This window comes from Python bivittatus, unplaced genomic scaffold (assembly GCF_059951505.1).
Source record: "Python bivittatus isolate LINGU-HERP-01145 unplaced genomic scaffold, Pbiv_v1 ctg000610_np1212, whole genome shotgun sequence".
Classification (NCBI taxonomy): domain Eukaryota; kingdom Metazoa; phylum Chordata; class Lepidosauria; order Squamata; family Pythonidae; genus Python; species Python bivittatus.
In genome coordinates, this window is record NW_028277088.1 from 4065846 (window position 1) to 4088847 (window position 23002).

A 23002-nucleotide genomic window follows, 5' to 3' on the forward strand; every position below is an offset into this window, starting at 1 on the left:
AAGGGAAGGGAAGGGAAGGGAAGGGAAGGGGAGACAGGGGACCGAAGGAGAGGAAGGGGAGGGGAGGGGAGCAGTAGATGATGGAAAATAGGAGGAAGGGAGAGAGGGAGGAAGAAGTCTAAATGAAAATGTACCATTTCTAAGATCCCATCTGGCTTGTATTTCCCTGCAGGCGTGAACTGCTGTGTTCCTGTAGACCTGAAAAGGTCAGGAAAACAAAACCGCTGTAGAAGGCAAGGGCACTTTATAAGACAACTTCCCACCAAAATATGGATTTCAGGGGAACAGGCTTAGGGTCAGGGTTCACAGGCTGAGTTCGTTCTAATTTTCTCAAATTGGGAAACAGCAGCTGCAGGGCAAGAAACAATCACATGATTTGGCAGACCTATGTTAGTGTCCTCTTGGTATTTTGAATGACTATTCTCATATTTCCTGAGGGTTGGCTGATAGGAGTTTCAGTTTACAACTTTGAGAGGGTTAACCTTTAGTGGGTTGCTTGCCTCTGTCCTAGTGAGACCAAAGATATAACTTAGTAGAGCCAACTTATGGAATCCATAACTTGAGGACGAATACATGGAAAAGCTACTTTGCGACCATCCATGGCTAGTCCTTCCAGCTAATTCTGATTAACAGCGGCTCTCTGGAGGATGAGAGAGAGCTTCTACCTGAATCTCCAGATGTGTTGGCATCTATCATTAGCATGGCAGTTGATAGGAGTCACAGCCCACATATCTGGAGGACAACAGGTTGGAGAAAGTGGTCTTTGCATTACCCATGCTACCTGCAGGTATTTCCATACAAAGCAGGTCCTCAGACCTGCAATCTTCATCTGAGATACTTTTTAGGCAGAGGATGATACCATTGGACCTTCTGCACAAAAAGCAGAATCTCTTTCCCCTTCTCTGTAAAAGACAGATCAAGTTAAGACCTCTTTTGAGTCAAGTTCCAGTCCTGGTGACTTAATGAACATATCAGTGCAGGATTTGGGCATCGAAATAAACTGATTTGCCATGGCCTTCTTGCAACATGCTTTTCTTTTAACTTCCCAATCTAGACTACCTTCCCAGGAACAGTGGGACCTTCCATTGGTCATCCATTACACATGCTCTAGTGCAGAGTTTCTCAACCTTGACAACATTAAGATGCATGGACTTCAACTCCTAGAACTCCCCCAGCCAGCATCTAAGTCCACACAATGTTGTTGAGGTTGAGAAACACTGCTCTGGTGGATCTTGCCCTAAAGGGACTTCTAAAATCCCTTCTAGCTCTACTGCAGGAAGAGAGCCATTTTAGCCTACAGTAGCCAAAAATCAGGAGCAATCTAGTAGTGCTTCATCCGATTTTTATTAAAAGGCATCCAACTAACAAATGTTATTACAATTTGATTGTTGGAAAAGGTGCTACCAGATTGACTTCCAGCTCGGATTCCATGATTCCCTGGTGATCTCCCATCCAAATAACAACTACATCTGACCTTGTTTGTCCTTCCTGAGATTGGCCAAGGTTGTCTAGAGGCTACCTTCCAGATGGCCATAAAAGATAATTATGAATAATAATCTGGGTGTGGATCTTCCAGCAGCCAAAAGACCAACATCCAGAACAAAGAGGAAGGTCTCAGCAATGTTTGGGAAACCCAAATATTTGCACAAATATCGCCGCCTCCAAAACTTTCAAATGACGTTGATGAAGACCGTATGATCAGTGACGCAGAATATTACTTAACTTTGGGGGCTGGCGGGGAGAGGAACAGGGGTGGGTGGAACATCTGTGGCAAATGGAGCTGCTTTGCTCTTGTTGATCAGGGGCGAATCGTCCAAATTAGATTCTGAATGGGCATGCTGGAACATAAATCTATTCGCCCACTGCACAGGAAAATCTGTAATAACTAGCTATTGTTGAAGAAAGCCTCTGTCTCATAATTATTCCTCCATGACTTGATACTGCAATGGACTTTCTTGACCAGTGAGGCTACAAGATTCCATTTTGGGGGATCTTCTATAATTCCAACATCTCCTACTGGGGAAAGTTATGCCCAGAAAGAAAATGTGAAAATCAGAGGAGTAAGAGGGTTGGGACAGAGGACAAGAAGAGGTTTCATGGACATGATGATAGACTTTTTAAAAAAATGTACCTCTCACTTACAAGGTCACCACCACTTTCTCATTGCCCCCTGCACGCCATAAAATACTGGCGAGAGCCAGAATGAGGCACTGGGCCCTTTCGGTGTCTGACGGCCGAAGACACCTGCAGATTGGAGAAAGAGAAAGAGTCATCAGTAGCAAGGGAAACCTACAGTCAAGGACGGTAGTGTGTGGCCAGAGGAGCATTTTGCTGGTTTCCATATTGCATCTCAGACCACAGGCCTTGTTGGCCAAGGCTGCTGGGAACTGTAGTCAGAGATGCCCAGAGAACCAAGGCTCACACCGTTCTTGCCCCAGGAGATCCTCAAGTTGGGATCTGAAGCACAACTTTGATGCACAAAGCTTTTCCTTCAGCAGGGTTGCCTGGCTGTCAGGCTCTCCCTTTGCAAGCACATCCGGTGTGATGGAAGTTGGGAAGGTCGCCAGGTCAGTTCTAGGCTCCACTTGAGGGCACCTCCAGCTTTTGCGGGCCTCAGCATTCCTTGCAAATGCCTGCAAGCCCCCTCCATTTGTCTGAGGCAGCATTTCCCACCCTGGGCGACTTTCAGATGTGTGAAGTCCAACTCCCAGAATCCCTCAGGGTCAGCCTTACTAGGTAGACCAGATAGGAAACACGAGCAGATGAGCTAATTTTACTTTATTGTAAAGCTACATTGACAGAATCTTGCAAGTCTGAAAGTACAATTCTTCCACCTTCACCTTTACAACGCGAGAACTTATGGAGGGTCCCTTCTGAGCCTCTTGCCCTACCCACTATCCATCTGAGGGCTAGGCTGTCTCTTATCTGACCGCTCCCTTGGTAGCGTCTCTTGGCCCCATCTTCCAAGGTCTTTCCCACATATCATTACACCCAGTTAGTGGATTCTGGGAGTTGAAGACTACTTATCTAACATGCCCAATGTTGCTGCACTGAGCAGGTGGTTGATTTCATTGTCTAGAGGGAAATGACCCTTCCAAGCATAGTGTGCATCCGTGGGGCTTGAGGGTCACCAAGACAGACCTCCAAGACAGAGCTTGCCGGAGACGCCTGGGTGAGTGTGAATGCACCCACGTGCACACGCCATATACCCACTGAGATTCCTTCCAGCTGGAACTTCTCTGCATTAATCCAGGCGCCATGATCGCCTGCCTTTTGCAAAAGGCAAACAAAGAAGATTCCAGCTGGAGAGGTCAGGGGCGAGAGTCCTATTCCCCCCTCTCTGTCATCAGCCTGAACTCCTCCGCTTACACGTTCAACCCCGCCGACGAGGTCATGACCAGGATCACCCCATTTCCCCCACGACAATAGAGGAGAATTGCCCTTGAGTTTGAATGGAAAACCTGCCGGGCCCTCGGGAGCGTTGACCTACCCAACAGTGTTGTTCCTGTTACTGTCACCGAAGATAAGATGTTGCAGGACGTGAGCCTGAACGGCTGCCAGAACCCCGCAGGGCCCACCCTAGAGAGGGTCAGAAAAGAACGGAGGCAAACAATGTGTGTAAAAGTTGTTTGCAGTTTGCAGGCCTTTTGCCTCTCTGCCAGCCTCTCCCACCCCTTGTTTCATACCCCCTGTCTTTGACCGCTGTCCCATGACCCTTGTAGGCACAATGAAATCTGACGCTGCCAGGTTCTTAATTAAAAGCTCAGGTCGCCGAATCTTTTCCTGAAGAGGCTGAGCCAATCCCCAGGTTAGACACGTGGCAGCTTTGTTTTGCATCCTGACCGTCGAAACCAAAAACATCTAGGTTTTCTGATGGTTAAGATGCGAAGGGCGAGAGAAACAACCCCGCCGGATGATTTGAAGTGAAGCAGCCAGTGAAACCCTGCCTTCAGTAAGAACTGGGGTTAGAGAGAGGGGGCTGGAGGGGTTCCTCCCCAGGGGACTACTGATCCATACGAGACGCTTCTGAATTGCAACTGGATGGAAGGGGCCTTTGCAAATTCTCTACCAAATCGATGGGCAGAGATACCGGGTGGAAGGTTTCTCTGAATGTCTCAGAGGAGGGAGAATTTTTAAATTCATTTTCCCCTTTACTGGAGCTCTGGCAATGGGGGTGGGGGGAGAATCAGGGATCAGTTCCGTCCTGATTTCTTCCCTTGGGACCAAACTGAATTAGGGGAAGCCAGGGAGGGTGCAGAGCCCTGAAGGCAGGTGAGTGCCATGAAAAGATAGGACACTCACATACGCACACCCTTGGCCAGTGCATCACTGAAGAAGTGCAAAAGGCATCACATTCCACCCAGAAGAATTTTTCCAAATTGTCTTCCACTTTGATGGAATTACAGAAGCCAATTCTCTTTTATTCACATTAAATAAGAATCAGTAAAAAAAAAAAAATGCCAGAGAATTTCTGAGCTGAATTCTCTACTGAATTTTCATTAGCCCCACAGCTGCATCTGTGCCATCAGCTGGATATTTAAAGAGGGCTTTGACCCATTTAAAGCTGCACAGTGACTAAGGATTTGCTATAAGTTGGTGACCTGCACAACTGGAGGTACAGAAGATCCTATTTTCATGCTTTCAGTACAACACACAGAATTCACAAACATGAACAAGAGACCATATCCTTCTCTTTGCAACTGCTGCTGAATGACTGAACAAGGATACAGGTAGTCCTCGACTTACGACCACAATAGGGATCGGAAAATTCATCATTAAGCAGTGCAGTCGTTAAGTGAAGTGTCACATGACTCTACCCAATTTTACGACATTTAGTTGTGGTCATTAAATGAATCACATAGTCATTAAGTGAATCATGTGGTTCCCCATTGATTTTATTGTTGGACACCGCCCTGGGAAGGTCACAAACGGCGATCATGTGACCCCAGGATGCTGTAACTGTTGTAAATACATGCCAGTTGCCAAGCACCCAAATTCTGATCACATGACTGCAGGGATGCCGCAACGGTTGTAAGTGCAAGGACTGGTCTTAAGTCACTTTTTTCAGTGCCATCATAACTTCAAATGTCCCTAAACAAATGGTCGTAAGTCGAGGGCTACCTGTACCATGTTCTGGGATCTAATCAAAGTGGGACTAAAACATCAGAAATTCTCATCGGTTTACTCCCATCATCCCATCCCACCCAAATTGTACTAAACGCACACACACACACACACACTTGGCCCAGTCTTCTATTTTCTTCTATTGGTTTGATGAGAAAATACTGCAAGCCCAGCTGCGAAATCTTTGGTTTTTATTTATTTATTTATTTGACCTGGATGTGCATCAGCACACTTTCTGGAGTTACATACTGCTGCTCCAAAACCACCTCAGTGCCTCCGGGTGCCTCCATATGCTTTCTGAATAGCTTTTCTCGGAAAGTTCACACGCCACGCACCTTTGCAGGTAAGCAAAGCATGATACAAAAAGGAATCTCTCTGCGGTCATCTGCAGACTCCCCAGCAGAGGGGCGTGGGGAGGGAGGGAGGGGACAAAAACGGGCTTGGCTCGGCCCAGTGGAAAGTCACTTGCAGCCAAAGTTTACCGGCTCGGGTGGGCAAGAGCTCCTCTGCAATTGGGGAAGCGTGATGGGAACGCGTTACCTTTTTTTGCACGAGGCCGTATTTCAGCTCAGGGTTTTCGTTAAAGGTAAAGCTCTGGACTTTCCATTCCTCATTGAAGCAGCCAAGACTGGAGCCAAAGAGCAGGGTTTTTAGATCCTTTGTTCAAAGGGGAAAAAAGCAGGGGGGGGGGAGAAATGGGAGAAAGAGCAAACGTGAAAGAGGAAATCTCTACCTTCGTTTGGAAGCTACGTAAAATAACAGACAGGTCCACGACAGAGACAGAGAGACCCCATTTCAAATCAGGGAAGACAAAGCCGGAGAACATACAGAGTCACCCTCTTCGCTTCTCGGCTATAAATACTGCATTAACCTGGCATTTCCTTGTCCTTTTTCCTTTGCCTTACAATGTTTTTTCAGCCAAACCGAGTCATGGCGGGCCAAACAAGGTTTGGCTGCAGATCCCACCGGCACTCAAATGCTGCCCATCGTTCTCAGAAAGTAGTTTTGAGTCTAGTTGTTTAAAAAAAACCCCAGAAAACTGCTGCTGTCAGGGATCTATAATTAATCCTAACCTGCACAGCTTTTTTCTGGGAGCATTTGCTGGTCCTTTCTCCAAGCGGCAAACTCTTTTGAGCTGCGTGTGACTGAAATGACCCCGGTTTGGCTGAGCTGAAAGGAAAATTGCAGAGAGAGGGGGGAACGGCAGCAAAAAGTTTCTCACCTTCGGAGTTCCAGCTAGGCATTAACCACCTTTAGCTGGAGGAGATTTATTTGTTTAATATTGCTTTAATCGAAAGGCGGCGAAAAAGAAGAGCGGAGATGATAAAGCTTTTATAATAGCTGAAAAAGCTGGACAGAAAGACTCGGCAAATTCAAGAATGACAAAAATGGGTATAAGGCAAAAGTAATTCAGTGGCTGCGTGGGCCTTTGGGGTCAAACTATGGTTTGCTTAATTGTGGCTCATGGACCAAACTACCTTGGGCTGGGGTGACACGAACAGTATGAAACACAGTAGACAGACCACAATAGCTGGATCCTCAACTCAGGAAAGCCGACATGATATGTTATGTTTAGCCTGACATACCGGCCTCAGCAATAAAATCTTAGTTTGTTGAATAACTGCCCAGGTTCTCTAATTTACAAATTGCAGGGCTGGCAACTGGTCAATCAATTCTTACTGGGCAATTTGGCCCAGTTAGCTCAGCTGAGGCCAAATAGCAGCAAAGAGAGCCCTTGAGAATTAGCATGGAGAAAGGCAACCACGTCTGCCATTCAGATTCTGCCCGGCCCCTTGCCAACTTGAGCGCGCGGCTTACCTTTGCAAGAATGAAATCGACGGGCTTGGATGTCACTTGGCACGTATACGGAGCCAAAGGTTCAGGGTCTCTTCCCAGGTTCTCCCAGCTTTCTTCATCCTCAACATCAACTAATAGGGGAAAATGAGAAGTCAACCTCTAGAACAGTGTTGTCCAAACTTGGCCACTTTAAGATGAGTGGATTTCAACTGCCAGAATTCCCCAGCCAGCCATGCTGGGAGTTGAAGTCCACTCATCTTAAAGTGGCCAAGTTTGGACAACACTGCTCTAGAACAGGGGATCAAAAATACACCGAAATTTTAATGTTACAGACTAACGGATGGAGGGAAGGGTCGGGGTTGTTTATTGAAGCCAAACATCCCCCAGGTATGAATTGGTATCACTGGTGCAATTCCCTACTTGACGTTTTTAGATCACACGCACCTCTTTTCAGTTGTGCAAAAGACCATTTGATAAATAAATAAAGGAATGGCATAAGCGATACCCCTGAGTTCTGCAAATTGGCTTCGGTTTGTGCAATTTCAGCCAATTACACCAACGGGTCTCATGGAGAAAATCTTATCTATGTGGTCGCTAGGTGTTGAAAACGGCTTGATGGCCATCCATCCGTCTGTCCATTGCAACAGTCTAGACGGCTTTGGGAAAAACAGACTTTTTTGTCTGCATTTAGAGAGCGCCAAACGGGGTTCTGTATCATTGGGGTTTAACCATTTGCAATGATACCTCACCCCATCATCCTCAACTGGCTTTCTACAGTTGAGTATCACGTGGGGTCCAGCCAGCCTCCAGAAGTAGCAGAAGTCAACCATGCAGGTTCCTGTCCCCCAGCAGTAGATTGTAAAACAAAGCTTTGTTGGGAAGGTCAACTGCAGACTCTGACGTTCAGTAGACATCCATGTGAATGAGACATGGCTCTCGGTCATGTACAGAGTCACATTTCTCCAGCTGCCCCCTTTGCTGGAGACAGGAAAAAAATCTGGTCTTTCTAAAACAAGGAGCTCAGGAAAAATTCTGGGCTGAGACTAGGAAAGGATGGGGTTTATCAAGCATCTCCTATTCCTGGAAGAATAGGCACAATGTTCAGTCAAGAGTTTCCACTAAGTTTGAGTTTGGTTTGCTGCATAGTCTCGTGTGGGGTAGAGCGGGCGTAGCAGTTAAGGGGTTGGACTGACGCCAAGGAGATCAAGGTTCATCCTCAGCCACAGAATCAGTCTGGGTAACTTTGGGCCAGCCACTCTGCCAGTCCAGCCTACTTCACAAGGTTGTTGAGGAGAAAAAAAAGGGAAGGGAGAACTATGGACCCCAGGCTGAGCTTTTGAATGTAAAGGGGGGATATAAATCTAACACATAAATATATCGATCTTTTTTTTCTCTGGACCATTTACGGAGGTGTATGTCACTTCAACCTTTATTCCACGTTGCAGAGTGTGTTCCAGAAAATAACTTTTTCTCTGTAAAACTGCTTATAATCTAGTCTAGTCTTTCTCAACCTTTGTGACTTTAAGATGGGTGGACTTCAACTCCCAGCTGGCTGGGGAATCCTGGGAGTTGAAGTCCACCCATCTTAAAGTTGTCAAGGTTGAGAAACACTGATCTATTCTATTAATGTAGAACTTCTATACCATCTGTTTTTATGGAGACTTTGTGGTAAACCAGCAGCATCTTATGGCCTCTCCAGAGCATGAAATTTTCTTTGGATTTTTCTTTTTCCAAACTGATTTGCAAGCAGCTCTGAAATTTAATCCCTTCAATAATCCCAGGGTTTGCATTTTAATATTTGAAGTTAAAATAGCTTTTTTCTCCGTTTTATTATTATTTTTAATGGAAACTTGATTTTATTTGTCTATTTCATTTATTGATTGATTTCATCTTCTTGGATCTTCCTTTTTTTAGTATAGTTTTAAATTTTGGATGTATGATGTGTTTTAGATATATTTATAGTTTTAATGTTTTCTGTAAGTCACCCAGAGTCCCCTACTGTGGGGGAGATGGGCGGGGGAGAAATCCAATAAATAATAATAATAATGTGTTACATTGAGATGGCCGCCCGTCTTTCACAAAGCAACTCTACAATGGGTTTTGAGATAAAACACACTGGGGAGGCTGAGACAGATAAAATAAAACAGGAAGATTTGGCTATGCCATGCTTAACCACAGTTAGGTCAATACATCACCAGCAGAGTCCATGCATCGTTGATAGCCATAAACTACGCCTTTCACATCATGATGATTTCATTTGCACAACAGGCTAGGAATACCTTATGGTTCAAAAGGCATATGGAAATGTGATAACTACGCAAGTTCACTTCTAGAGGAGTACAGTATACAGATCCTTTTATTGGAGTTTTCTAAATATCAAGATCAGGACAAAGAAGCCCAACACAGAGAATATTTCACCAAGCAGAACTGACCTAGCTCCAAAGCGTCCTTGTGCAGCTCATCTCTTCTGGAAGCAGATGTTGGAGCTTTTCTGAAATGAAATAAGATCGAACAGGCCGGTGGTCAAATCTTATCAGGGAAGTGCCCAGATTTAGATGGACTTGACCAAGAGTTGAATGGAGAATCAAAACCAGGTTCAAAACATCTCCTGAGCCAAATTTCAGGGACTGGGAATAGCTTTTTCATTTCTGAACGTGGGGCTAGAAAACCTAACATCTGTGGAGTCCTTGGGGTTCTCTGAGCTTGGTTGTTTTCTTGCAAACATTTCATTACCTGGCTAGGTCACATCTTCAGAACCCCAAGGACTCCTCAGTTCAACCCTGAGCTACACATATTCTCTTCTATGGAAATTTAACATCTCCCCCAGATCCATATTTACCCTATAATCACACTTTACCATGTGGATCTCAGCACATGGAATTAAAGGTAGTATTGATCCTGAGAAACCTCCTTTTGAGCAAGGCTACTGGGCGTGGGGATCTTAAAATGTGGTGGCCACCTGTCAAGGGCAGGCAGAAGACAGAAATTCTCCCCCCAAACCGGGCTACGATTGTCCACCCATTTTGCTACCCACAAAAACAGAGAAGTGAAAAACTTCCAAGTCGTTTCCGGCAGTAAACTTGCCGTTCATATTTTAACTTCTGTGCAAATATCGGTGCGTCTTAGTTTCTTATTATTAGAGCTTAGACTGAGTGCTCTCTTTAATATTTGCAAGAAAGAGACACATCAAGGGGACGGGCAGTCCGTTTTTCTCTCCGTCTATCCAAAGGATCGCTCTCTGAAAACTGAACGGAATGGGACAAATTCTGGTATGGAGGGAGAAGCCGGCGAAAGAAGGATCCCGTTCTAAAATGGGCCACCTGCAATGGGGTGCGATGGAGGAAAAAAAATCCTGAAAATTTCCCCCAGTGCAGTAGCTTGGAATGTTGGCAGTGGGTTTCTTCTAAGCCCCGCCCTCCTCTCTCCAGGTCACATGATCCTTGTGTTTCCTAGTGCACACCTGCACACAAAAACACACACACACAGATACAACAGGAAGAAATCAACTCCACGGGAAGGCCAAAACTACTTTTACTGAGATTGGCTAGCCCAGAGTTTCTCCACCTTGGCAACTTGAAGACGTGTGGACTTCAACTCCCAGAATTCCCCAGCTGGGGAATTCTGGGAGTTGAAGTCCACACGTCTTCAAGTTGCCAAGGTGGAGAAACACTGGGCTAGAATAAGAGAATCTTGCAAATCAGATTGTGCCGCACCTCTTCCTCCCACTTCTTATGCTCCGGTGAATTAGGGAGGTGTCTGTCTGAGATGCTTCCAAATATTATCTGTCTGTTGTGGACTTAAAATATGTTTCACCCCTCATTGCTCTACCAACAAATCTGGCGTATCTCTGTCAAGGTCATCTTTCTTACTCTCTACACAACATGTTGCTTCATTATGCAGAAGAAAGCAGAGATGCCTGGAAAAGGGGTTGGTAACAGAGAAGCCATGTTCTACGTACTGGTCCTACCTACCTGGAACACTGGATTGCTTTCACATCAGTCTGAAGCAAACCTTGGATTGGGAGTTAGGATTAAAATCTATCCCTTCCCTCCGTTTACGGCCAAGGATTGGGAGGAGTTTCAGAATTAAATGGGATGAAAGCCCAAGATCACCTTAGGTTTGGTTTCCATTCATTTCTCCTCCAACAATGGACACCTGCTTATTCTATCCACAGCAATAAATTATTGTGCCTTTTCTCATTGATGCATTTCCTCTCCATGCCAAAAGAGAACCAATATCCTGGGCTTCTGTATCAATCCTCAACCCTCTTTGCTTAGGGCCAGGAAAATTATAAGGAGTTGACTCAAGACAACATGACTCAGATTGGAATAATGCATGTACACCCCAGGGTGGAGACTGAATCGCTGGCGTTATGGATGAGTCATAAGGCCGAAGGAACATGCCAACGGGACTTGGCAAAGCCCAGCCATGGTGAGCTGGAAGTAAAAGGGTTGAGGCTCAATAAAAAGTGTATGGTGTGAAAGGCCGCCCATTTCTAATACTGGCCGTGTAGGCCATAATCTGGAAATTCAAACTTTTCTTGATTTATTTTTTTGCCAGCTATTCATTTCCAGAACTCTGTTTCCCTGCTTGCTCTTCCCCATCAGTAAAGAAGATAGCTGAGAATATTACTATGGTTGCCCGCACAGTCAGCCAGATGTTTAGACTGGATTTGGCATTTTTGTCCACCTCTCGAGTCCTTCCCAAGGACCTGGGATAGGCAGATGTGGTTGTCTGATGGGGTTAAAGGGATCATCGCAGGATGGAAGCTGTTCCAAGTAAAGCTACCTTTTGCAAAGGACTGATGGGGATTTGGTCAATGCTGATGGTCTTCCAATGGTGCTCCAGATGTTTTGGGATTGTACCTAAGGCACCTATAGCTATTGGTGCTATCTTTGCTTTCTTTTGCCAGAGTCATTCTACTTCTATTTGCAGGTCTTCATATTTTGTATATTTTTTATAAACAAAATTGTATATTTTTTAATATTTTTGTATATATTTGTATATTTTATATATTTTGCTGCGGTCCCCTCTCCAGCCCTGCCATATGGCGGAGAGGATGATTATTATTATCATCATCATCATCATTGTTAAATTTATATATTGCCCAACTCCCAACAAGTCTGGGTGGCTAGAAATAAAAACATTAAAAACAAGAGAAAAATACAAGCCCCCCATTCTTTCATCTTCCTGCCCAAGGCTTTATAGTTGTTTGTCACCTTCTGAAAAGTCTGTCCTCTTCTAGAGGGGTTGTTTGTCCCAATCTGGATTAGCAAAAATGGGCAGCGCGCTTCTTATAATTTCTGTCATGTCTTATAATCATCTGGTCCTCAGATTGCTGATTCTGCCCCTCGCCGGAGTGAGGGTCCGATCCCACCACTTTCCTTTCCCTCTTCAGTTGAGAACCCCGTGGAATTAACATACTTTTCCATTGTTCTGGAGAAGTTGGGATGAGAGAACTAACTCAGATGGTTGGAGCCAGCTTCGTTGTCCAGACTGTCAAAGTAGCTGGTCACCCCCAGCTGGACTTCCTCCTGGTTCATCCATTCTTCCTACCTGACTCCTGTGAACTCACTACTTGCACTGGGATCTCTTCTTCCTCCCTGGGACCTTTCTCTTGTCTCTGCCTGTAATGGTCTGTGGGAATGACCTTGGGAGACGGGAGGCAGAGCCACAGATGGGACAACCAGCGTGTAAAAGCTGTTTCAGCCCACAGAAGGAGGGAGGGCGTGGGAAACATTTTAGAAGGGACCCTCTCTAGTTTTCCGGAGAGTAAAAGGAAAGGAGGGGAGAAATACTTTCAGTCTTGCAAGATCGTGTTAATGTAACCTTACAATAGAGTTGGTGCTCCTAGTTGTGCTTGTCTGGACTACCTCAAAGGGCTAACATCACTGCTCCTGGACAAGTTCCTGAACTCCACCTTCCTTGGAGATCTCCTTGGGTTAGCATTCATGGAGAGCTCTTTCTGCAAACCTTGGATGCTCTTCACCCAGCCTGGCAAGTCTTTAAAAAAATGTGACCCTCTTCCTTACTTGCCCTCCTGTTTGCTTGCTCTGATCACAAGTGGCTGATGTTCCCCTCTGATCCCCATCAACAGGCACACAGAGATAAGCAACATCTACACGCTGTTCAAAAGAGACAATAAAAAGGAAAACAAAAGACCAGAACATCTCCTCACCAGCAAGCATCACCAGATAAGCCGAGATGAACACCAAGGTTACCATCAGACATACAATCAGCAGTAAACAATACCTTAACCAAGGAACTACCAGAGGGAAAAAATAAAATAAAACATAACCCACACCCACACCAACACTGGCAGGGCAGGCCACAGTATAGAAACAGAGAGCAAACCCCACTCCCTTCTAGCACTGAAGACGTGACCTAGCCGGGTAATGAAACGTTTGCAAGAAAACAGCCAAGCTCAGAGAACTCCAGAGACTCCACAATTCCCTCTGAGTGTGAGCAAGGCTGAGCCACCAGCCAGGGAATGCAGATCCGCCCACCAGCTGGTTGCCTGATTAGCCGCAGGTGTAAGCCCCTCCCCTTCAGACCACCTGAACAGAAAACACACACACACACACACACTCAACCAGAAAACAACAGTCCTACATAATGAGCCAAAACATCCTCCCCAAAACCAGGAGATCAGCTCCACCAGTGACCTCACCAAAGACCACCAAGGCCATTCCAGCAGGATGTGACTTCAGCTATTCCAACTTCTGGTGCCAACACTCAAAAACAGTTCAGGCGTTCTGTTAATCATGACCTGAATGCCTGGTAAAAGCCAGGGATGGGATTTCTGGATCAGGGGAACATTTAGGAAAAACTGAGCCCTTTTTTCACATTGCACTTGTTGCTAAGAGAAATGAATCACAAAGCAGAGAGACACAGAAAAAATGGAAAGAGCAAGGAAGTCGTGGCTGGATGGAGTCAAGAGACGGACGGAAAGTTAAAAGAACAAAATGCAGTGTATGAATTGGGGTATGGGCATGATAAAAGCAAGGGTGGTTTGCAAGAAGAGAAAGATGCAGACAGACCTCACCGTAAACTATTATTATTATTAATAATAATAATTTATTAAATGTATATGCTGCCTGACTCCCAGCGATTCTGGGCAGATGTAATGGTATGTGGGAATAGCCTTGGGAGACAGGGAGAAGAGCCACAGCCAGGGGATCGGTTGGATAAGAGCCAGCTGAGCCCTCAGAAGGAATGGGGGTGTGGAAAGCGTCTCAGAAGGGAACCTCCCTAGTTTCTTGGGCTGTAAAGGGGACAAGCGGGGGAGAAGAGATGTACTTTCAGACTTGCAAGGTTCTGTTAATGTAACCTTACAATAAAGTTAGAGCTAGTACTTCTGGGTGTGCTTCTTGTCTGGACTACCTCACAAGGCTGACATCAATCTTGCAAGTCTGAAAGTACATCTCTCCCCCTTTGCCTTTACAGCCCAAGAAACCAGGGACGGTCCCTCCTGAGATGTTTGCCAGGTCCCCATTCCTTCTGCAGGTTCAGCTGCCTCTTATCTGACTGTTCCCTTGGCTGTGGCTCTTCCCCGTCTCCCAAGGTCATTCCCACGTACCATTACAATCTCAGAGTCCTTCAGTTTATGCTATTCTTTTTCTGCATTTTGCAGACTACAGTTCTCCCCCAAAGGGAATAGCACGATGCCTGCTTGCTGGCACGGAGACTGTTTTCATTTGACTAGAGGGTCCCAATTACTGTACACGCTGACCCCACCATGCTGTGAAAAGGAAGCAATCTATCAGCCTAGCAAAAGGGGACAGGAAAAAATAGGCCACGTTGTATAAGCAAATCCAGCTGCGCTCTTTCCAATTGTCCAACTTTGCCTTTGATCTCGACACATCAGAGGGGCTGCATTTACAGGAACCACCACAGCGCTGGTAGGGAAAGTCCTTCGTTTCATTCACGGATGGACATTTCCTCAACGGCTTTGGCATACAATAGCCCATCTCGTTGAATAAAGGCACAAAGGGATTTCCAAAATAAGCTATGGTCCCCGGACAACTTTCATCCGAGGACAAGGTAGACGGGAGGTCTTCTGGCTTTCTCACTGCGGGCCACCTCAAGAAGCCAATGCAGAAACCAGAAGGACTGGACCAAGATGAGGCTTAAAAACGGGGCCCCTCCAGTCTGTTACTTCAAATCTACCCAGTCAGGGGAACTTCAGCAGTTCTTTTAAAGGATGGACTGAAGGCAGCAAACTTATATGCAGGGGATGACATATAATAGCGATCATAATAACATTAAAAATCAGCGGTGGTTGAGATCTCATAGGAGGAACAAAGCTTGCAAGGTGCCATGTGAAGAAAACAAACTAAACCAAAAAAAGATGTGGGATTCAATGGCCTTATGAGCTTGGGATCATCTTTAATTTATTTTTATTTTTTTTGAAGGATAAATAAAGGGATTTGGCAAAAGCAAATTAGGCTGGCGGGACTGAGCCCCCCCGCCCAACCTTTTCCCCTATCAGTGAGACAGCACACTTTTCAGACCTCAGAACTCTACCCTTCCCAAAAACCAAAGAGATCTGGGAGCCTCTAGATATCCTGGACTTCAGTTCCCAGAATTCAGCTGGTACCAGCCCTGCTGGCAGGGAATTCTGGGAGCCTCCACTCCGATTAAAGTCACCCAGAGCAAAGGCGCTTGGAAGAAAAGCTGGAAGGAAGCGTGGCTTGGCATGTGAAGAAGGGATGGGGCTTCAGTCCCAGGATCACAGCCACCATCTTGACACACACACACACACCATGGATGCCCTTGAACATAGCAACTTCCCTAATCCAGTTTTAGGTGTTTAATATGTCGGGCAAAGGTGACCAGGCGCTTGCAAATTATCCAGACCTTGGCTTGGCTGGGCAACCACAGGAAAAACTCTGCTCTACAGTTGCGTGTCCTCATTTATTGAACTTTTATTCTTTTATTTTTGGTGGTGTTGTACAGCTGCTTCTACTTACCGGCCCCCCCGCCCGGCGTTTATGACGATCGGGGGGCGCAGAAATGTTGTACAACCATCAAATACAAATCAATCCATAAAAATCTTCCTGACTCAGCCCTATCTTTGCCTACGGGGGAGAGAGGGGAAGAATGATTTCCAGAACCTGGGGGATCCTCCTCCTTGTCTAAATAAAAATCCAGCAGGAATTATAATTTAAAAAAAAAAAAAAACCTGTGGCTGAAACACGGTATTTTTGCAGAGAGGTGGTCTCCAGCGTGACAGCAGGGAAACAAATAAGCACCTTTTCAGACACGGCGGTACATTGAGTGGAATAGATTAAAGGGAAAATATTCTATGCAAGTTAAAATACTAGTGTGTGGCCACGCGTAGGCATGTGGGAAGAGAGAAAATGGGAAATAATCCCCTGAAGGAACAAGGGGCCCGAAATCTCTTGTTTTTATGAGGATTCTCTGAACTACGATTAATTCTCCAAGAAGACCTTCTTACTATCTCTGGCGATCTGTGAACCGCTCTTCACGCGTGGACGCCAACGGCAAAGGCTCCATTCCCCAGCAATGAGGTTTTGTGCTGGTATTTCAGGAGCTGCGAAAAACCACTTTTAGGTTTTATTGTAGGAGTAAGCCAGTTCGGTCTAGGGCAGTGTTTTCCAACCTCAGCAACTTTAAATACAATACAAAATACTTTAAGGGCCAAGTATAAAATATATACAAGGAATTTGTCTTCGGTGACGAACAGCAAGATCAACAGGGCGTTTGGATAGCAACAGAAAAATAATAAACAGTAACACTACACAGTAAAATGATTTTTTCAAAGGGAGAAGCCACTGTCCAGCACACATCGAGTCATGTAGCGTTTAACAGAGCAATGGCACAAGGGAAAAAACTATTCTGATGTCTAGATGTTTTAACATATGGAGCCCTGTAGCGCCGTCCTGAAGGAAGAAGTTGGAACAGTTTATATCCAGGATGGGAAGAGTCTGCAGATATCCTCTCTGCCTTCCTTTTGACCCTCACAGTGTACAGTTCTTCTATAGAAGGCAGACGGGTTGCAATGATCCTTTCTGCAGACTTAACTATCTGTTGGAGTCTGAGTCTGTCCTGTTCGGTTGCAGAATCAAACCAGACCGTTATAGAGGAACAGAAAACAGACTCAATGATTCCCCTGTAAAACTGTACCAAGAGCTCCTGGGATAATTTAAACTTCCTAAGTTGCCGCAGGAAGAACATCCTTTGCTCTGCCTTTTTAATGATGGCTGTAATGTTAAGCGTCCATTTCAGGTCTTGGGAAAGTATAGAGCCCAGGAACTTGAAGGACTCTCCCACTGATACTGGGCTGTCGAGTATGGTAAGGGGAGGAGTATTAGAAGGATTCTGCCTAAAGAAGAGGTGTGGACTTCAACTCCCAGAATTCCCCAGCCAGCATGCTGGCTGGGGAATTCTGGGAGTTGAACTCCACACCTCTTAAAGTTGCCAAGGTTGAAAAACAGTGTTCTAGCAGATGCCAGTGGTCCTCACAACTTCTTCTTCTTGCCTCTAGACTACATTTCTCAACCAAAACCAAGCCCACAATGCCAAGGGAAACCTCTGCCCTAACATTAAACTCAGAATCGTTGTTCTGATCAGAACTCAGATCAGAAACTCAGCCTGATCTAAAAAACAAAACCTCCCAAACCTCCAACCAGACATTCTTGGCCAAGGTCCCACTTCTGATATTCCGACCCTGGTTTAGATGTCCAGCTCCGGTTCTCATTCCAATTCGTTCCACGCAGAGGAAAAACGATTGCCCGGCGCTGTCAGCGTGTTTTGAAGAATATCCCACTCCAAGATAGGGCGGTTGCTTTTAAAAGGAAAATGGGGATGAAGAAACGAGAAGAGAGCGTCTTGATTCTTGAGTAGAGCTCGCAGAAGGGAGAAAAAGTCAGGAAGTCGGGGCCAAGATCTCCCGAGCCTTTAGGATCATTTCTGGAAACGCAAACCCAGTTTTGGGTAGCTTGATTGGACTCTTTATTCTGTAATATGATGCAATCAATATGCACCAATATAAGGATGTAACTTATTGCTTTATCAGGGGTTGATTTATCCTGGGACTGCATTGCTCTTAGTTAGAAGGACTTAATAAATAACGCTCCTGCTTCAATCCCTAGCAGCCTCATCACCAGCCCGTGCAAAGTTTGATGGCTGATTTGACGGAGTGGCAATTCCTTCTGATTATTCCTCGGTGATTGCACAAAAGCCCTTCCTTTTTTCCTTCCAGAATCCCAGGCCCGTAACGCTGCAAATCCTCTTCTTCTTGTTATCTTGTTTACTCAGCTGAGAAGCTCCTGACCCTTGAAATCTATTGCACTTTGCAGGAAAAGATATATCCCAGTCTGCAGAGGCGACTCTGCCCCAAGATTTGATGAATGGTTCGGACCATAAATCTCAGTTGCTACTGACCAAAACGGATTGCCAAGAAAAGAATGGGGGGAACCGAATTCTTTTGAGAAGATTGCCCTCTCGTGGTCTTCCTAACGCCTGGCTACCCCTGAAATGCCCTGTATTAGGAAGAAAAGGCTTAAAATTCAATTACGTACTGTGGGGAAGGGGAAGTTGGCGTGAAGATAGTCTTGGGCACTACACAGGAACAGCATCTCCAAATTTCTATGCTGTCTCTGGAAATGGAGGGGAGACATTTCCCCAGTGAATTAAGATCTCCCTGTTGTGTCCATTTCAAGTTCTAGTGACTTCATTGGAATGGATATTCATTTTCTTGGCTACCATACAGAAGCCATTTGTGTCTGCCTTCCTCCATGATCCTATCCTATCCTATCCTATCCTATCCTATCCTATCCTATCCTATCCTATCCTATCCTTTCCTTTCCTTTCCTTTCCTTTCCTTTCCTTTCCTTTCCTTTCCTTTCCTTTCCTTTCCTTTCCTTTCCTTTCCTTTCCTTTCCGACTTTCAATCTGGTTTCCTGGCCTTGGAAGGGGCACCACCAGGAAAACTTGGTCTCCCATCCAAGCACTAACCAAGCTGCTGACCCTGCTTTGCCTTTTGAGATCTGCGAAGGTCAGCTAGGTGAAGCTACCAGGCTGGATAAGATCCAGTCCCCTTCAAGTTGAGTTCAAGTGGAGTCTGGAAACCAAAATTGAGGGGAGACGATTCTCCAGGGAAGTCACGTCTCCCTTGAGTCAAATTCAATTTCTGATAACTATATGGGCGCATCCAAGTTGTCTTCTCGTAACAATACAAAAGCAGTTTGCAACTGAGATTTTTTTTTTTAATTTCCAGCCTTGTTTAAAAATCAGGAGCAGCTTGGGAGCACTTTTTCGAACTCACAAATTTAAGGCTTCTACCTTTGAATCCAATCTGTGAGTCAAAAAAAACAGCTCCCAGGCTCCCCCAGATTTTTTCGCCACCCGAAGCTGAAATGGCTGTCCATCGACAGTCTCATCTTCAGTACTGAGTTTTTGTAAAGATCTCCTATCCCAGAATTAGCTTTTCAAGATTAGCCACGTTGGCCTAGCCAAGCCGAGATACATAATGTTCCCTAACAGCTGGGTATGAGTTCTCGGCCACACTTCCTGCACGCATTTTTAAAACACTTTATTTAACAAAAAAAACCACCGGGGGCTTACCTGGTGTCCGTAAACCGAGCCTCACTTTTCCACGAGAGTCTCACGGCGTTCCTGCACCCTGTCACCATCTCCCTTTGAAAAACGTCCACGGGGCGTCTTTTCTCACAAGCATCGTAGCCAGATGGAGGTTTCTTTTCTTCAGCTTGCCTTTCTAAGATCAGGGTGGCCAAAGGGTCATCTCCAGAACTGATGACATCTGGGGCTGTTTGGTCTTCCTGCTTTGCACACCGACTCGAGGGAGAGTGGGGTGGACCATTCTTACGGGCATCGAGGGAACAGTCGGCGCGGGCGGACAGGAGATCGGCCGACGGTCTGGGAATTACCGTCTTCTCGAAGGAATGATCTCCTGGAAGGACTGAAGGACTCTTATGGGTGCCTTCCCCACTGAATTGGGCTGGGCTGCAGATTCCAGACGGTCGTTTCAGATGCCTTCTTTTTAAGGAATCCTATAGAAGACACCAAAGTTTAGTGTCCCATGGAAGGTTACCACCTTAAAGCAATCCCAAACACTTTCCAAACTGATGGACCCGTTCGACCCCTGATTGGGAGGACCCACGAATTCCGACGGGTCACCTCAGCCGCTGGGCGATCGCTTCATCCCTTGGTTGCGCTGGAGGAATTTTAAAATGATTTGCAGGTTTAGAACCAGGGGCTTCAACTGATGCCAGAACTGAGAAAATGAGATGGTTGAAGTGGGGTTCCCAGCGTGCTTTATGAACTCAGCTGCCGTGGTTTATCAAGCACGATCTATAGTTTGTGAATCCGGCCAATCAATTGTTGGGTTTAGGACCAAGAGGGAGTCAGGTTCATGTTCACCCTAACTCACAGGGGGATTGGGAGCCAGTCACTCTCCCTCAGCTCGTTGTTGTGGGCAAAACTAGAGAGAGCAGGCTACTTTCTGCTCACCCCACCAGATCTAGCAGAGAAGACATGCTCTGGGTCCCTTCTATCAAACAATGTCATCTTGCTGGATTCCTTGTTGGAATCTCCCCTGGAGATTCAGATAGCCCCAACCTTTTGCAAGACATTGAAGACCTGGTTGGTTCCCCAGAAATTTAGGTCAAGTGGGTAGATGGCTCTACTGTTATTGAGGTGGTGATTTTTTTGGATGAGTAGGATTATTGTTTATCCTTGGGCACCAAGGGCTTATATCTGATTTTCAAAGAGAGATTCTCAGCATCCCAGATGTCCAGGGAATTCTTTCCTTGTTTTATTTCGTTTTCCCATTTTTGGTAAAGACTATTTCAGATTGGGAAAAAACAACAAATGAAACAGGAAAGTCTGCATCTAGTGTCTTGGCCAGTGTTTCTCAACCTTGGCCACTTGAAGATGGGTGGACTTCAACTCCCAGAATTCCCCAGCCAGGAATTGAAGTCCACCCATCTTCAAGTGGCCAAGGTTGAGAAACACTGGACTTGGCAGACAAAGTTATGTTGTAGAAATGCAGGAAAATAAAATAAATTTTAAAAATTAGAATTAGAGTTAGGAGAGGAGGAGAAGAAGAGGAGGAAGAGGAAAAAGAGAAGATCAACGACTTAGGAGAGGAGTCAAAAACCTCTTGAGAAGCGTCCGTGGAACCAGTTATCCTTCCTTGAGCTGGAAGAACACCAGACTGGCCTCGAAGTTTCTCCCTCAGGGTCATTCTGGTCTCCAGAGACAATTCTTCTGGAATCTGCAAGCCATCCAGAAGATCACAGAGCTTCTTCTCCCCCTCAGTCTGCACGGGAACGTCCACCACCGCTCTAGCCTTGCCCTTCTCACTCTGCTTGTGAAGATGCCTCCTGGAAAGGCCGCGTGGCCAGATTATTCCCTCGTCAATCTCATAGCTGAAAACGACAGAGATGCAAACACCGATGGAAAAAAAAAATCATGTGCCTGGCAGGTGATGCATCAAGCTGATTAAAGAAAAGCTCAAGACCGCCAATGTTGGCGATGTAGCGAGACTCCTGGGCTGGAAAGTGGAGTCCTCCAGATGGGTAGGACTTCAACTCCCAGAAGGCTTAGAGAAAGGTTGGGAATTCTGGGAGCAGAAATCCAACCCAAGCAAGGGTTTGGGGACCAATTGTTCCAGAAGATTGTTGTGGAAGCAAATGAGGAGTTAAGGGGTTAACCATATACAGCACCTTGAGCATCGTACAGGAACAATCTAAATGCAACAGGTAGATAAATAAAAACTCAAATAGTTGAGTCGGTTGTGGATTGCTGCTTTTTATCTCTGCAAAGGTGTAACAGGGATCGATACGCAGGCTGAGGGTCATTTGGGAACCTGGCCTCAAAGATACCTGCAACATATTTCCCCATTTATCTATTTTGTTTATTTACTGCAATTCATAAGCCACCCAGGTTCAAAGTGCCTTACCAAAACAAGCAACCTTAAAATTAAAACCACAATAAACAATAACAAAATCACAGCCCTTCCAAGGCACCGCGACAACAGGCAAACCCTGGTCAGGAGGGTCACCCCCCACCAATCAATTCCTATTGCAAGCCCTTTGAGGTAGGCCAGGGAGGGAAACAGACCCCCACAGGAAATATGAGGACTCTGTTGATCCAGGCCAGCATTTCTCAACCTTGGCAATTTGGCAAGGCCAGCATGGGAATTCTGGGAGTTGAAGTCCGCACATCTTAAAGTTGCCAAGGTTGAGAAACGCTGGTCTAGCCTCTAACAACAGAATCTTGAAATCGAGACCGTGTTTCTCCTTCCCTCCCTTTTAGAACAAAGAGAATCAAAGTGCAGCAATCTTGAGTTTCTTTCTGCTTCCCTTCTGGGGTTTCATTCCTGTTTTCCTAACTGCCCTTGCACAGTTTGTCCAAGATCATCTCCCTGGTTCCTTACACTGATTGATGCCTCCATTCAACCCACCATCCAGTGCAACTTTTAATAATCTCCAAGCAAACGTGCACAGAAAGCACGCATTGTTAAAATAAAAGTATGCACCCTCAAAATTTAAAAAAAGCTATACTAACTGCCATAAACAGTATCCCCCTCTTGCACAGAATTTACTACTGTACAGTGTAAATTGGTGTTTCTCAACCTTGGCAACTTTAAGCTGTATGGACTTCAACTCCCAGAATTCCCCAGCCAGCCATGCTGGCTGGGGAATTCTGGGAGTTGAAGTCCACACATCTTTAAGCTGCCAAGATTGAGAAACACTGGTGTAAATGATTCCTTTAGAAATCGCCAACTGACTTAACGGAATAGCTCAACCCATTTCTCAGAAAGATCTTTCTGGGTCCTGACTCCCAAGGTTCTGCCTGCCAAGGAGAAGTTCAACAGGGAGAGCCTCCTCTATAGGCTTCTGTTGCAAGGTGGAGCAAACTTCTCTGCCTGCTCTGCCTACTCATTAGAGTAGGGCTACCAAACCTGGGCTGCAATGCTTCGGAAGGCCTCAAGGTGGCAGTACGGAGCCGAAGGCAAACCTTCCGCGTTTGCCCAGAGAGGACCCTTCGCCCCCGCCCTCCCAATGCCCTCACCATAGAGAAAAAAACC

At 45.7% G+C, this 23002-nt stretch overlaps 1 protein-coding gene across 2 annotated transcripts in view; it reads right to left on the bottom strand.

Annotated features, from left to right (window-relative positions):
• The window catches only part of MINDY4 (MINDY lysine 48 deubiquitinase 4), a 67172-nt gene that overhangs the window by 37846 nt on the left and 6324 nt on the right, over positions 1 to 23002 (bottom strand). For both annotated transcript variants that reach the window (XM_088150242.1, XM_088150241.1), the window contains exons 4-11: positions 21068 to 21338; positions 19513 to 19958; positions 9354 to 9412; positions 6943 to 7052; positions 5665 to 5781; positions 3491 to 3579; positions 2143 to 2244; positions 135 to 198 (exon numbers count right to left, since the gene is read on the bottom strand). In XM_088150242.1, coding sequence (XP_088006368.1) covers positions 135 to 198; positions 2143 to 2244; positions 3491 to 3579; positions 5665 to 5781; positions 6943 to 7052; positions 9354 to 9412; positions 19513 to 19958; positions 21068 to 21338 — 1258 coding nt within the window. The remainder of the gene's footprint in view (positions 1 to 134; positions 199 to 2142; positions 2245 to 3490; positions 3580 to 5664; positions 5782 to 6942; positions 7053 to 9353; positions 9413 to 19512; positions 19959 to 21067; positions 21339 to 23002) is intronic.